At 42.9% G+C, this 16213-nt stretch overlaps 1 protein-coding gene across 2 annotated transcripts in view; it reads left to right on the top strand.

Moving 5' to 3' along the window:
• arl15a (ARF like GTPase 15a) overlaps positions 1-16213 on the top strand; it is a 121057-nt gene that overhangs the window by 46456 nt on the left and 58388 nt on the right. For both annotated transcript variants that reach the window (XM_087788058.1, XM_087788057.1), the window contains exon 4: positions 15392-15600. In XM_087788058.1, coding sequence (XP_087644184.1) covers positions 15392-15600 — 209 coding nt within the window. The remainder of the gene's footprint in view (positions 1-15391; positions 15601-16213) is intronic.

Raw genomic sequence — 16213 nt, 5'->3', positions numbered from 1 at the left:
TTAGCAAGTGGACTGGCTCCGACCCAAGCCCGCGGTCGCCAGTATGGTTTTGGTTTGCGAGAGCAGCACTCACTAAAGTAATCCATGAGGAATTCTGCACTTAGGTTTTATTGAATTTGAGCGAAACATTATGACCACCTGACGTGTATTCTGTAGATTCCCTGTTTGCTGCCAACGGCTCAGGTGTTTCCTGGGAGCTTTGGTTCGTACTGGAGGGCGTCGAACCCACAACAACACTCAGACGGAGCAAACATGACACGCTACTGTAGAGTTTATGTCAGGGGTTGACGACCAACGGCCACTTCTAAAAGTTCAGGCCCTCTGGTCTGCCATTTTGACTTTCCACTAGCTTTAGACCCCCAAGCAGATCAAACTTCTTTTTCAATTTCTACTCTCAAGTTTGTTTAAGGGGTGGACGACCAACAGACACTTTTGAAAGTTACAAGACTGTTCTGTCTCTGACATCCGCCACTTTGACTTTCCACTAGCTTTAGACCCCCATTAGGATTGGCCTTCTGTACTTGAATAGATGCTTCTGTAAAGTTTCTGTAAGGGGGTGACAACCGACCTCCACTTCTGAAAGTTTCTACCTACCCTTCCAATTCTGTCTCTGATCTTTCATTTTGACTTTCCACTAGCCTTAGACCCCCAACTAGATCGACCTATTGTACTTGAATAGATGCTTCTGTAAAGTTTCTGTGAGGGGGTGACAACCAACGTCCACTTCTGAAAGTTAGAAACCTACATTTCAATTCTGTACCTGTCATCCGCCATTTTGACTTTCCACTAGCTTTAGACCCCCAATAAGATCGACCTACTGTACTTGAATAGATGCAACTGTAAAGTTTATGTAAGGGAGTGATGACCAACATCCGCTACTGAAAGTTTCTACCTACCCTTCCAATTCTGTCTCTCTGATCTGTCATTTTGACTTTCCACTAGCTTTAGACCCCCAAGCAGATCACCCTACTTTTTTAAGATGCTAGTGTAAAGTTCATTTTTATGTAAGGGGGTGAAGACCAACGGCCACTTCTGAAATTTACAAGCCTATTCTTCAATTCTTCTGAAAAGTTTCTACCTACCCTTCCAATTCTGTCTCTCATCTGTCATTTTGACTTTCCACTAGCTTTAGACCCCCAATAAGATGGACCTCCCATACTTTTTTTTGGTTGCTACTATTAAGACGATTACAGGGGTAAGTCCGCGTCCACAAGTTTTTACCTACTCTTCAATTCTATCCCTCTGATCAAGCATGATTTATTTTACTTTTGTAGATGCGACTTGACGTGTCTTCTTCTATTAGGGCGTCTGTACCAAATTCAAGGGTCAGTTCTTGGGGAAACTCCTTTAGACGTCGAAGGAAAACACGACTTCTCGCCCTAAAAGCAGGCCACTGAGAGTGGAAACATTTTGTTTGTGCAACATGTTGGTCAGACTGAAAGCAGCTCCTCAAGCCGAGATCAAGTGAAAACTGTCTGTGTCTCTCCAGCCACTTCCTAGAAACGTTCCAAAGCCGGTGTTTGTTCTCGGGCTTTTCGGTGGCATCCCAGGTTTCGCTCGTACTTTTGTGTACCGACGTCAGACTTGTTTGTGGTCCGTGAAGTGGTTGTACTATCCGCTCACAGTAGTTCCTGGAAGTGAACCCTCGAGGAAGTGGTTTAGTAAGCACAGATGAGGGATGGAGCGACGTCAACAGAGAGTCGCTGCCGTGCAGAGGCCTCCGGTCCTTACAGGGAGTCTTGGCTCAGGGATGAACGGGTGTTAGTCTGTCAGGCTGCAGCTTAGTGCTGTGGAGGTGATGTTTTCAAGGGTTTAGGCTATTTAAAGAGTCCACCGGTCCTCAGAAAGAGTTTTTGGCAGCGGTGTGTGCAGCGCCTGAAAGATCTCGTAAAAGATGGTTGTTGTTTCAATTAAAAGCTGTTCTGCGAACGCACGGATACACTTCCTGGCTCATGAGCACGAGATCTGTTAGAGTGGAAAAGTCTTTCATGAATGTGATCAATAGTAAAAAAAAGTTTGATTTTTAAAAGCCCTAATAATGAGGCAGTTTGAACTTGAGTTGTAGACAAGTTTTGTGGATTTGTGCAGTGAATATATTTTCTTCTTAATATGTTGGCCATCACGAAATTCTAGGCCAGGTTTAACAAGATGAAAGATTCTCCTGAAGGTGTCAGTAGAGAGCAATATGAAGGAAGAAACAAATGAGTTTACTTTGAAGACCTTAATGATAATGGTTTTAATCTTATATATATGTGTACTTTACCAACCAGGGATTGAGCCTAGAAATTGACAAAACCAATCAAACTATATGGTTCACTCAAAATGGGTCAACTTACAACCCTGTGAGCTTTATTAATTCTGGTCAAACTTACCTAGAACCAGCTCCATGCTATTACTGCGTGAGGCTCTGTAGTATTACTCCTCACGGCTCCATAGTATTACTCCACGGGGTTCAATAGTATTACTCCTTAAAACTCTGTAGTATTACTCCGTTAAGTCTGTAGTTTTACTCCATGACATTCCGTAGTATTACTCTGTTAGCCTCTGTAGTATTACTCTACAAGGATCTGTAGTATTGCTCTGCAAGGCTTCGTAGTATTAGTCCAAAAGGTTTAGTAGTATTTCTCCTTAAGACTCTATAGTATTACTCCGTTAAGTCTGTAGTATTAGTCCACGAGGCTCTGTAGTATTACTCAGTTAAGCTCCATAGTATTAGTCCAAGAGGCTCCGTAGTATTACTCCGTTAAGCTCTGTAGTATAACTCCACAAGGCTCTGTAGTATTAGTCCGTTAAGCTCCGTAGTATAACTCCGTGAGACTCCATAGTATTACTCCGTTAAGCTCTGTAGTATTTCTCCACAAGGCTTGGTAGTATTACTCCACGAGGCTCCATAGTATTACTCAAAGTCCCATAATATTACTGTGCAAGGCTTGTTTGTATTGACTGACCTTAGAGCTCCGCAGAGTAATGCGTAATATTAATACTTAATAGGTGAGTTTAACGATAATATTATGGTCTGTGTAAAATGCCCCCTGAAGGCCTTATAGTCCCAAAAATACAGTAACAATATCATAGAATCTCATAGAAGTTTGTGTTTCTTCATTCTGTCAGAGGTACTTTTGTAACAGCGATTGTTCTACCTGTCGTCAACCTCTGTCTCCACATGTTCCTGTCAAGATAAGAATGTGTGAAACATGTCCGACACACGGCGTTAAATGAAGCCAGAGACGCTGTATTTCTGCCATCTTGTCCACGTCCGACAGGTGCAGGAGCCTCCCTCGCTGGCAGCCTCCTGAGAAGATGAAGAACATACATGCACACACACACACACACACACACACACACACACACACACACATTCACAAAAAGAGGCGCCCGGGACCACCAACGAGCCCGCTACCAAATTTGGACAGAGCGCATTAGAGGGTTTTTCAAAAGAGGGTTTCCTGGATTGGGCCGAAGCCAGTCTGGTCGCACAATGTTGTGGCTGGAAAAACACAGATGACACGTTTGATTTAAAGAAGCTCGCGGCCCCTCAACCCTCAACCTCCCCTCAGCCTGTAAATAGAAAGTTTTACGGAGCCGTCGGCCACGGTAAAAACAGCACGTGATGTTTTGACGCCGCCGCCTTTTATTAGGGATGCAAAGTGTCTGTCCGATCTGAAGTGCGAGCAAACGCCTTTGTCCCGCCGCGCCATTGAGCCTCACACATGTCCAGTCCTTGCGTAATGTTTCACTTGTCGGCTCGTAACACCTCCGGCCTCCTTCTCCGTGGATTCAAGACAAACAAACACGCCTGGTTTAGTTTTACAGTACGGCGTCGACTCACTGATGCAGAAAAATGATACAACATGTTATATATGCGGCGCCAGCGCTTCCTCTCCCGACGCGATATATCACCGCCTCGCCGCCGAACCTTTGTTGACACGTTGTTTCCTCGCAGACGATTGTGCGTTTGTGTCGGAGCTGTTGTCCGTCATGCAACGCGAGCGTGAGAATATGTTTTTCTATACGCGCCGTGACGCAAACGTCGGCTCCTGCCAATTCACATTTTATAGTTTGAAGAGGTTCTGGCAAAGCGGGCGTTTCTTGATTGTGTGTTTGTTGAGCAGTGTTGAGGGATTACACACTCTGTGTGTTGTTGAGCAGTGTTGAGGGATTACACACTCGCTCTGGTGTGTGCAGGACGTCTCGTAGCAGTTTGCAGGTGTGAGGCGAGTGAGACTCGACGAAAACGACTACTTTCAGGAACATAGTACGTTCTAGAGCAGGTCGAGCAGGAACGAATCGTGAAGTCGTCGGTCTTTTCTATGCTATGGTGAATCGTGGAGTATATTTAGTATGGTTACTTGTGTAGTAGTTCTACTACGGTGACTCGTGGAGTAATGCTACGGTGACTCGTGGAGTAATGCTACGGTGACTCGTGGAGTAATGCTACGGTCACTCGTGGAGTAATGCTACGGTCACTCGTGGAGTAATGCTACGGTCACTCGTGGAGTAATGCTACGGTCACTCGTGGAGTAATGCTACAGTGACTCGTGGAGTAATGCTACGGTGACTCGTGGAGTAATGCTACGGTGACTCGTGGAGTAATGCTACGGTGACTCGTGGAGTAATGCTACGGTCACTCGTGGAGTAATGCTACGGTCACTCGTGGAGTAATGCTACAGTGACTCGTGGAGTAATGCTACGGTGACTCGTGGAGTAATGCTACGGTGACTCGTGGAGTAATGCTACGGTCACTCGTGGAGTAATGCTACGGTGACTCGTGGAGTAATGCTACGGTGACTCGTGGAGTAATGCTACGGTGACTCGTGGAGTAATGCTATGGTGAATCGTGGAGTATCTTTAGTATGGTTACTTGTGTAGTAGTTCTACTATGGTGACTCGTGAAGTAATACTACGGTGACTCGTGGAGTAATGCTACGGTGACTCGTGGAGTAATGCTGTGGTGAATCGTGGAGTATATTTAGTATGGTTACTTGTGTAGTTTTTCTACTACGATGACTCGTGGAGTAATACTGGGGTGAATCGTGGAGTATATTTAGTATGGTTACTTGTGTAGTATTTCTACTACGGTGACTCGTGGAGTAATACTACGGTGACTCGAGGAGTAATGCTACGGTGAATCGTGGAGTATCTTTAGTATGGTTACTTGTGTAGTATTTCTACTACGGTCACTCGTGGAGTAATACTACGGTGATTTGTGGAGTAATACTACGGTGACTCGTGGAGTAATGCTATGGTGAATCATGGAGTATTTTTACTATGGTTACTTGTGTAGTATTTCTACTATGGTGACTCTTGGAGTATTTCTACTATGGTGACTCTTGGAGTATTTCTACTATGGTGACTCATGTGAGTATTGCTGACACAAGTTTGCGCTGCATTGTTGCTAAGCCTGGTGATGCACTTTTAACTCTCTCTGCTGCGAGTGTCTGGGATTGTCGTGAGCTCAAGCTGTCTCTTAACCCGCAGACATAAGAGCGGCTTATGTTGGGATGATGTTTGCGATGATCTATATGTATCGCTGACATATTTGTCGCCAGCCGGACCCGTCAGCGCCGCAGGAGCGCGAGCAGAACTTCTGGAAGCTAAGTGTGCGTGTCGCTGGTGGTTCCTGTTACAGCTCCACCTCGGGGCTGTTTTGAAAAACCTCTGGTGTATGTTTAGATAGCAGATATTTTAACTGTGACAGTGTCGCTGTCGTGCAGGATATAAAAGTTTACAGGTGTGTGTTTAAGAGGAAAGCAATGGCCAGTTGTAAACACGGCTGCTGATCTTCTTCCTTTCAGCTGCAATTACTTTGAATTGATGTTTCTCCGTGACTTGCAGCTCCACTGAGGAACGAAGCTTCGCCGCCAACTCGCTTTAGAAGTCGTTGCAAAGGCTTCTTCTACGCGAATAGATGCGTCGGATTATCAAAATCCTTTATTATTTAGACTCTTATGGACTATTGCGAGAACACAGTGTGAGTTTTGAAAACTAAAAGAAACACTTTCACAATTGAACTCCTGCCATTGAAATGAGAGCATGAGCTTATAGTGTTATTTGATTATGCATATGTACTTGTACATTTTAATAATTGTTTCTCAGTGTAAAATTGTACACTTAACTTCATTTGATTGACATTATGCTTTACCTGTTAAAAAATTAAAATTCAACTAAACCTAAATAACAAAATAAAATTGGAAAGAAAAGGGTTATCTATCAGAAATACTTCTATTCAATCCAAATTATTGAGGGCCACTTCAGTACAGACAAAGGGCCCCTTGTTTTCTATTGTTGTTTTGCAAGAAGCATGTCCAAGTCTTTTTACTGATTCATGTACTTGCTTCAAGTTATGTCGACTAAGTGTTGAGATTATTTTCATAAAGGTAATCTGTCCCTTTTTAGAATTATAGGCAAAAAAGTTTGTTCATTTTAATGTAGCGACTGGAGCTCAGTTGTCTTCATCTTCGTCCAAAAAGAAACTTAAAAACATCCAAATACCTCAATACTGCTCGACTGTAACGTCCATCTTGTATTGAAGCCTCAAAAAGAAAAATTGTTCTGGAAAAAGAAAACAAGTTTATATTTTATGGTTATTCTTATAGCGTTGCAAGGCTAACTGCTAAACTAACATCCTACACAGACAGGAAGCCTAGCATCGCCTGCTAAAAACAAACCTAAAATAAATATCACTTTAAGTCGGTGGTTCTTAACCTTGTTGGAGGTACCGAACCACACCAGTTTCATATGCGCATTCACCGAACCCCTCTTTAGTGAAAAATAAAATATGATTTTTATTTTTAAATTCGAACCCCTGAGACCGACTCACCGAACCCCTAGGGTTCGATCAAACCCAAGTTAAGAACCACTGCTTTAAGTACTTCCTCGATCTACTGACGTTACGTCGGAGTCCAGCTACACACTTACACTTTTTTAGTGCACAAGTACATCTTCATTGAGCAGTGTGGGAAAATTCCCAATGCACACTCAATTGGTGCACTTAAACGGCCAGAAAATTGAGTGTGGATCGATGGACACTTTCCACCCTTAACGACCTCCATCTTAGCTTCCATTTAGTGTCATTACGTCACTGAAGACGCATCTTCGGAGCAGATACCGACGTCAAAACACTAATTTTACCATAAAACAACACAACAACAGTAATAACAAAATGAAACACAACTTAAAAACTTTTTTCAATTGACGAAAAGCACCATCAAGTGTCGGCGATAGTGTTTCAACGACTGGTTACAAACAGTGTTAAAAAGTAGTAGAAGAAGAAGCTGTCGAGTCATTTCCTTTGTGTAGCGACAGTGTTTGATTTGAGACAGTACTACACTGTCGAAATTTGAGCACTGCGCAGTGCACTTAGAAAAGTGTTTGATTTAAGACACGGCAACTGAGAGTCACTTAGAAGTATCGGGTACAGTCTGTCCATCGGTAATACGAGCATGATACTAATGTGTCTTCAGTTCTCTCAGCATAATAATAAATGTACTTTTCACTGAACCAACATAGAGAAAATACTGTCTTCTATTTGAACTTACTTCAAATACAACTAGTGGTTATTATCACTATTATTATAAGTCTTTAAAGTAATTAAATACGTTTGGAATCATTCGTACAGGACTAACTTCGAAGGATTGTATTCGGGAACTCACTTCACTACTGAGGCCGTCAAACAACACGTGGCAAATTTGATTCAGTGTGTGAGTGATTTGTGAGTCTTTTGTGAGTCTTTTGTGAGTCGTCAATCTCGGGGAAACCAAAAGCTGTCTGGTCTATATATGTTGGTTCACTTCCCATACGCCACGTTTACATACATTTACATACATCAGGTCTTTCAACAGGTCAACGGGCCTGCGCGCAAGATGCTAGACATGCTGGCTCCGTTAGCGTCCGACGCTGTAAAACGTTACAGATGCTCTTTTGATGTCTCTGCACTTGTACCTCCATCGCTTACTTCACAATCACGTTGTACGTTATGTATCGCAAGCTCGCTCGCCGCCGGCTCCAGAAACCGGTCAGCGGTGCATTTCAACTCAGATAACGTTGGGTCATGGTTTTTTTTAATCAAAACTTTGTCTTGGAGCAGCAGCCTGGTTCTCTGAAGGTTTCTGCCTCGAACATGGTTTCCTCTCTACCTCAACGTGTTGGCTTTCGTAGAGTCAGCAAAAGGAGATAAAACAAAGGGCCGAGTTGTTCCTACATCTGGGTCCATATGGGCTTTTCTGTGAAGTGTTTTGAGGAAGTCAAATTTGCTCCATGAATAACCTCCACAGCTGAGAGCAATGTCTCAGAAAAAGAAGCCAAACTAATAATTAGATTTGTAACGCTGGCATGAACACGAACACTGATAACCTGGACGTATCTCGTCTCGATGGTCTTGTTTTAGGGAAGGTCTGCGATCGTAATTCCTTGTTCATGTGTTGGCCGTGCAGGTTTTTCTAACTTTGACAAGTTCTAAACATTTCAAACCGGGACGTGTCCCCCGCGGCAACAGCGTCGGGATGAAAGAACACAATAATTGAAGCCAAAGTCGGTCGGTTCTGCTTGCACAGCTGAACAGCAGACGCTTCCGAGCGTGGAGTCAGAAGAAGGACCGCGTGCTCCGTTCAAAACTGTCAAGGAAAGTAAGATTTGTTTGTTTCGACCTTGTTTGAACTCCTGAGTTTAACCCTTGAGGCCGATCTTTGATGGATCGATGAGCAAGTGACGGGGAAGGATTACCCTCATAGCAAGGTGTACAGTTAAGGTTCTACTGCGAGTCTCTGGTGGAAGACAGACCTCACACCACTACGAAAACTACTTCACTCAGTCCCGGACCAAGGTCCATGGCAGGAGAGAAGTGAAATGGTGACAGTTTCACGGTCTAGAACCGGAGTTGTGGCTAGAATGTATAGTTAAGTCCCCTGCATGGCCCCCAAGGTGCTTTCTTTAGCTTATTCGACAAAAAATATTTTCTGTGCCCAATAAATCGACATTTGCTTATCTGACCAACCAAAGGACGGTGTACATCTGAGGTACTGTGTAGTGCTTGCTATTCACCTTCAGTACTTTTGTGGCAACGAGTTGCAGAGTGTTTGGAAATGTGCTTTTACTTTTTTGGTTCCATCTTTTGTCCCCAGCCCAGACAAAAACTTGTTGATGGTTGGCTGTGGTGAGGAAAACATGGTTATCAGAGTCGTTTGTGATATACATGAGTTACATACTATATATGAGATGGACTTTTGTTTGTAACGTGTCTTTTTCACTGGAGTTAATTTCCTTTTTGTGTAAGAAAAAAAGGTTGGAGTTGAAATTTGAACGGAAGGTAAACTTAATGTGTAATGTTTCTTTCTTTTTTGTCTGATTTGATCTAATAAAATACTTCTATAATAACTATTATCATCGTTAATTTCTTTATTCTTTTTTCTTGTTGAATCTAGTCTCGTATTAACTTTCTAATGTTTGATAAAGACATTGGCATTAATTTATTATTAAAGAAACTGTTGTTTAAATAATGGTGGTGTTTACACTCTGAGTTGTGAGATAGTTGTGAGAGCAGGTTCAGGACTGCTACTGTAACCTGTTGCCTTGTTGTTTTGTTTACTATTGCTTATTATATTATTATTATATAAGTATAGAGAAAAGTGTACTTCACTAACTTTGTTACCCAGCTCTAGTACTGTGTAGTTAAGTCATAATACCTCACCCTAGACATCCACCTAATCGCTGATAGAAAATTGACTTCCATCCTTTTCACATTTAAAAATGATCATCCAAAATGTTGAAACGATATCATGAGCTAGATGCGGCTACGAGTCACCGCTAACCCCGAGCCAACTATCCCGAGATGAATCTATCTACATCTTCAACAAAAGTTACTTTAGTTCTTTCACACAAACACTTTCTCAAAGGCTTTTAGAAAAGTCGTGACTCGCTGAGCCTTCGCAACAACCTGTCACAGCTCGAAGCGAACGTATAAGCTAATGTCGCTCATGTAACAGGTCCATACAACCATCTCAACGGGGCGACGACAATTATTCCCCTTTTAGTTTCTATTCATTTCTCAGTCAAATCGGGCCCTGGTTGCGCCGCAGGTGTCAGGTACGGGGATTAGGTGAAGAGGGCTCCTCAGGGGACACAAGGATGGAGTGTGTGCGTGAACGTCTGGACGCTGACGTGACGTGGAGTCTAGACAGGCTGTTTCTGTCTGCGTCTGTGCCCCACGATGACAGCTGATGAAGAAGTGGTCCTGATATCCACCTCCTGAGAGGGTTGTCAGCCTTTCACGCGTGGATATAAGAGCCGGTTCTTTGAATGACGAGATGATTGAGGCCATATTTATTTGCTTCTATTAAAGAAGTCTATCAGGTGTTTTCAACGCTGGATCACCAGTGCTGTGTCTCAAATCGCATACTAGTGTACTTCAAGTTAGTATTTTTAGTGCGTAAGTGCGTCTCAATTCTTAGTATGCCAATTTAGTGCGCCATGCACACTAAATTGTCACTAAAACGCCCACAAAACTGAGTATGGTTCGATGGACACTAACCACCCTAAACGGCCGCCATCTTAATGATGTTTTAAACGGAAGTTACGCCATATATATATGCATAAATATTCTATTATATTCTATTCTTCTATTCTAAGTATTATATACTAACAGGTGCATTTTCAGCAGTAGAAGGATGACACGTCTTCGGTGCTGATACCAGCTTAAATATCTCGCCAATATTTCGTTTCTCATATTTTTTCTTTATTTCTTCTTCCAAACTTGCAAAATGTGCTGCCAGCAGGTGGCGATAGCGTTCAAACAGTTGGTTGCAACATCCTTAATTAGAATTAGAAGAAGAAGCTGTTGCGTCATTTCCTGTTAGTGCGTAGCAGCAGAGTCTGATTTGAGACATACTATCTGTGGAGGATTTGCGTACTAGTTAGTACGTACACTATCCTGATGCATACTAACTTCTAGTATACTAAGAGAAGTATGCGATTTGAGACACAGCACTGGTCACTTCACGACGTCTAAGAATCTCATGGATTCCTGCGACGCTGCCCGACACGAGCGGAACAAGTGCTAACAGTAGCTAAACTCATGCCACATGGAAAAGACGAATGTTTGAACTCTGGTGACTCACTTGTGTAATGCGGTCGATCGCTAACTGTTTGAACGTCTGCCTGGATTTAGAACCATTACTCAGTCAAGACTCAGGAATTCAAGGTGGAGGCTGCTGTGGAATTTCTCTCCTATGACTCCGACGTTTGGCTTTTGTATCGTCGAATCTGCCCTTTTTTTCCACTGCAGGCCTTTGTTCCCGAGGTCATCATCCCCTTGTTCGCCCCCTTTCCTGTGGACTTAAGTCTAGAATAAACAGTAGATAAATACTGTGGTCTGGTGACTTGAGGATTTCTTCACTTGTATTTGCAGATGATGTGGTTCTGTTGGGTCCGTCTGCCAATGACTTGTTTGCTACTGGAACCTGTCATTTCTGAACCTGCTAAGATGAGCTACTACATGTCTGACACCATTGTTCTCAAGCAGGAGATCCATCCCTTATGTGGAGGGTGTCACGTACCTCGGGATCTTGTTCACGAGTGAGGGCTTGATGCTGCCAAACTACAAACTTTTCGAATACAATTATTCTCTGATGTTCTGTGTGAAGTTTTTTACATGTGTAAGTAGTACCTGTAAGGCATGAGTGTCAAACTCATCCACACAAGTAGCTAAAATCTGTTCAAGAAAAAAAAAAAACTTGCCATTATCACGGACTGTTTTTGAAGAAATGTCCTTTTGAACTTTACTCTGCTACTACGCTTTAATTTTACATAAATATTCATACAGTATTTATAACTTACTTTTTATTGTCCTTATCCATTCACCGCGAGATAGTGGGGAACATTTTCTTGGTTTCCTATGTATTTCTGGTACATGCAAAAACAAATTAAACTTGACCTATAATATTTATCTTGTGTGTTTTTTCCTTTAATTTTCTTGGACTTCAAATTGAAAGCCTTTGAATAATCGTTTGACTTAGATAATCTCTGTTCCTTATCTTATTTTAAAAACTGGCTTATTTAAATTTCACAAGATAAACATTAACATTAATACTAGTTTTTAAATTTAAATGCGATTAAATTCCATGCTATAAGTTATAGTAACTAATAAGTGTCCTTGTATATCAAGATAAAGCTTGTTTATCGTATATACTACTTTCACAACTCTTAATTGTTCATGAAAAAATGGTTTCTTTCAAATATGTGATACAACTTTAGAAGTCTTTTGCTGATATTCCCGCCATGTTGTGATATCATGGGCCGCTATAGTGGCTAAAGAGTGGCTAATATGTCAAAGAGATCAAGTGTTTGTCAAGTGCTCGTGCACCTGACTTTAATAACGTGAGGAAACATCAGTTTAATTATCGCGCCCCAAGAGAACGTAAGGCTCGTCCGGCGCCGGTCGCCTCTTCTCTTATCTCCGAACTGTCTCATGACCTGCTGACTCAGCGGGTTTCACTGGACACTCACGGATAAATAAGCAGAAGATGACTCAGAACAAAACGAAAGAAAAGACGTGAGTCAATTCATTAGTTGCGCTGCGTCTGCCAAGACCTCCCGTGACGTCATCGGCCGGAGACGCCTCGGACCGACAGGTGGCAAGACTTCTTCGCTTGGCTCCGAGAGAGACCCTCAATCTCTCAAGAGCCACTTTGTCTGATAGCTTTGCTCTCTCGACAGAGGTGTGAGTGGAGGGGCCGGGGGAGGGCGGGGGGGGAGGCGAGACCACCACCACCACCACCACAGAGAGAGATCGATGTTTCCAGCAGCCGCAGACTCTTCGCCGCAGGGAGAAACTTTGAACCGAGGAGCTCAATTTAAACTCCTCGGATTGTTTGGTTTTACATGAGGTTCCTCTGAAGATTCTGAGTCTGGTCCATCAGGACGTGAGTCTGCGCCGGATATATTTTTGTTTCAACGTGATTCATGTATTCTTGGCTCTCGACTCACAGTAATAAAAGCGGTTTTAGCAAACATTATAAAGCACATTCCATTTTTGAGAACATTTAAGGATTCCAAGTGCGACATGTTTGAGGAAGAATCAAAACGTAGTCCCGGCAGGATAACCAACAGAGCCCAGAGCAATGTATGAGAGGAACATCTTTAGGATGAGTTGATGGATCTTCTAAAGCCTTCATGTCTAACTCAGTCACAGCCGACATCTTTAAAGTTTGATCTTAAGCCCCGTCCACTGAAAACAACTTTTTCTGGAGATTAAATCTTGTTTACCATAACCACACCCACTGTGCTGTGATTGGTCAAGCATCAAGATTTGTCACTGCATGTAATCAATTCTCCAAGGGACTCGTTGTATAAACAAAGCGGGCGTGATAACGGCTGGCTGGAGGAGGAGTGAAGCCAGATTTCTGTGGGGAACTTTATGAAGTAATAAGTTGGAAACATGGTCATGATGATGGACTTACTGCATCTTGGAGACGAAGACTTCGACATTTGAAACATGTAATGTCAAAAAATCAACATAAACAATTTATTTAAAATATTTATATTCAAGCCTGGTCACATATAATGACTTGCTCGGCCAAATTTGGTCAAAATATGGACACGCTTGTTCTAAATAATGGTTCTGACCTACTTTTCTCTCTGCAGTAAATAAGTTTTATCTTGAAAAGGATACGTTTAAGAATGAGGCCGTGACGTCAAAAGGAGCCTCTTTTCATCAACGACGAGAGCGTCTGCGTGCCGAGGTATCGCGAGTGACATCACCGGCGGCGCGAGCGTATCATGTTTGTTGTGCGGCGTTTGTCAGCGTCAGTAGTGACGGCGACAACAGCAGCTGTCAGTGAGAATCACTGATCGCCGTAAGCTAAGCCGTCGTCGTCACTGACCGGAAAGATGGCAGATACTCCCATGATTTCCACGCTCGGATCCAGAGTCCTGTCACCCGGCGATGTTATTGAGCCAGACCGTGGCATCGCAACTATGTTCGCCGCCGCTCGACAGACGCTCGGTTTCATGTTTCTCCAGACTTGATGGGAAACATCCTGAGCTCCACCACCACCTCGTGGCAACGGACCACCAGAGCTTTAGAGTCATTGGAACAAGCTCGTGAACATTTCTCCCGGAATGTTTTTGGGAAGGCACCAGAAGTGTAAGCAGATGGAGGCAGCGGTGACTGACTCCGATTACTAATAAATAAGGTCTCACTTAAACCACAGAGAGAGGAAGTCCTTCCTCAGAATTGTTGCGCAAAAAGGAACCACATGCCGCCTGGAAACTCAAGGACGGTGTGTCCTTGAAAGATCCAAGATCTGAACTGTATGTTTGTGCAAATGTGTCAAATATAGGCATCGGTGGCTTCGAACAATGAGCTCAAGTTTTCTCTCTCCTGGTTGTTCTTTAATTTTACGCCTGTGGTCTAGAGAAAAAGCCACAAATCTTTACTTCTGCCGAGGATATTAGTAATGACTTGAAAACCTCTGATAGTATTTCAAATAACCTTCCCAGAAAAGTTTCCAAACAAAGACAAATTTTAGCGAAGTTCTGGATTTGGGCTTGCAAAACTGTCACCAACCCGTCTTTTAAAACATATTTAACAAGTTTTATGTCTAGAATAGTCTGTGTTAGCATAAATAAAGTTTCCTTGAAGAATAAATAAAATGAAGAGTCAACAGGTATTATCTATATATACCGTATTTTCTGCAGTATTAGGTGCACCGGATGATAAGGCGCATAGAATAAAAGATACAGTCAAACGTTTGACTGGGGTTGCGTTATGCATCCACTAGATAAAGCTGTGCTAAAGGGAATGTCAACAAAACAGTCAGATAAATTCAATGTACAACAACCAAGACACGCTCGTTTGAACCGGTGGCAGTAATATCACTCCAAAGCCGTCAGCCATGTTGTGACGTGCGTCGTAAATCCCACCCCGTGATGACGCAAAAGTAATCCCGCCCACTGCGTGTCATAGAGTCATGAACGTGTAAACAAGTCACCCAACAGGAAATGTTCATATATAAGGCGCTCCAGATTATAAGGCGTCGTTTTTTGAGAAAATTAAAAGCTTTTAAGTGTGACTTATAGTGTGGAAAATATGGTCTTATTATGTGATTAGATTAAGATGTGTCACGTGTCATCTGCATACAACATCATTTTTCATTATAACCATCTGGATCCAGGAAGGTTTTGAAGGTTCCCATGCAATTGTATTGTTTCTACCAGTGCAGCTCACACTCTATGCTACATTCAGAACTAGCAAGAAAAGAGTTGGTTAAGAGACCAGTTTGGCTGATGTGTAGCCTCATGCTAAAAAAAAACGTGCCGATTTGACTCAAATAAGCGTATTTAACAGTGTACATTCGTCACTGATGCCGTCAATAACAAGTCTCTTGTCTTCCCTCAGGGGCCGACACCATAAAGAAATACTGGAGTCGCTACTACCAGGGGTCGCAGGGCGTGGTCTTCGTACTGGACAGCGCGTCGTCGGACGAGGACCTGGAGGCGGCGAGGACCGAACTGCACTCGGCCCTGCAGCATCCTCAACTCTGCACGCTGCCCTTCCTCATCCTCGCCAACCACCAAGACAAACCTGCCGCCAGGACGCCGAGCCAGGTAGGAGTTACTCTGCGATCTTAAAAGAAAGACTGTCTGACGTCTTGGAAGTGTCTTCAACTCTATTAGTAGTTGCTAATAAAACAAAATGACTGATCTCCTGAAAGCCTTAAAAAAGGTGCCAAAAACAAACTAAGTAGTTTCTTTGTGTGGTCATAGATGCAAGTTGTTTTGGAAGGTAAACTAGTAAAAGTCTATCTGACCCTGTGGCTACTCATCGAGCTAGACCACCTGTTTCACTGTCTTTAATGGCTCGAGATAATACTTTTCATGAACCCTTTAACAACTGTCCCATCTTTATTGACTTAATCATTATCAGTCGTCCAGAATCCACTCACTATTCCATTGTTAAGGTCAGGGGTCACCAACGTATAGTGTCGACGGTCGCCAAGGTACCCACTGAGATGAACCTGCTTTCTTCTATAATTGTGTGATTTCATGTTTCCTAGTCGATGAAATCATTGATACTTATTGTTAATGACCGAATCACAGATTGTATTTGGCATTAGTGAGATTTGTGGAACCAAAACGGATGTTGACCCCTGGTTTATGAGCCTTGTTGTACCCACGTCTAAAGGTAGGTGGGGCTGAAGTCCTTAAAGGCGATGTGTGG

This window comes from Callionymus lyra, chromosome 1 (assembly GCF_982586985.1).
Source record: "Callionymus lyra chromosome 1, fCalLyr1.hap1.1, whole genome shotgun sequence".
Classification (NCBI taxonomy): domain Eukaryota; kingdom Metazoa; phylum Chordata; class Actinopteri; order Syngnathiformes; family Callionymidae; genus Callionymus; species Callionymus lyra.
This window is presented reverse-complemented; position numbering and strand designations above follow the sequence as displayed.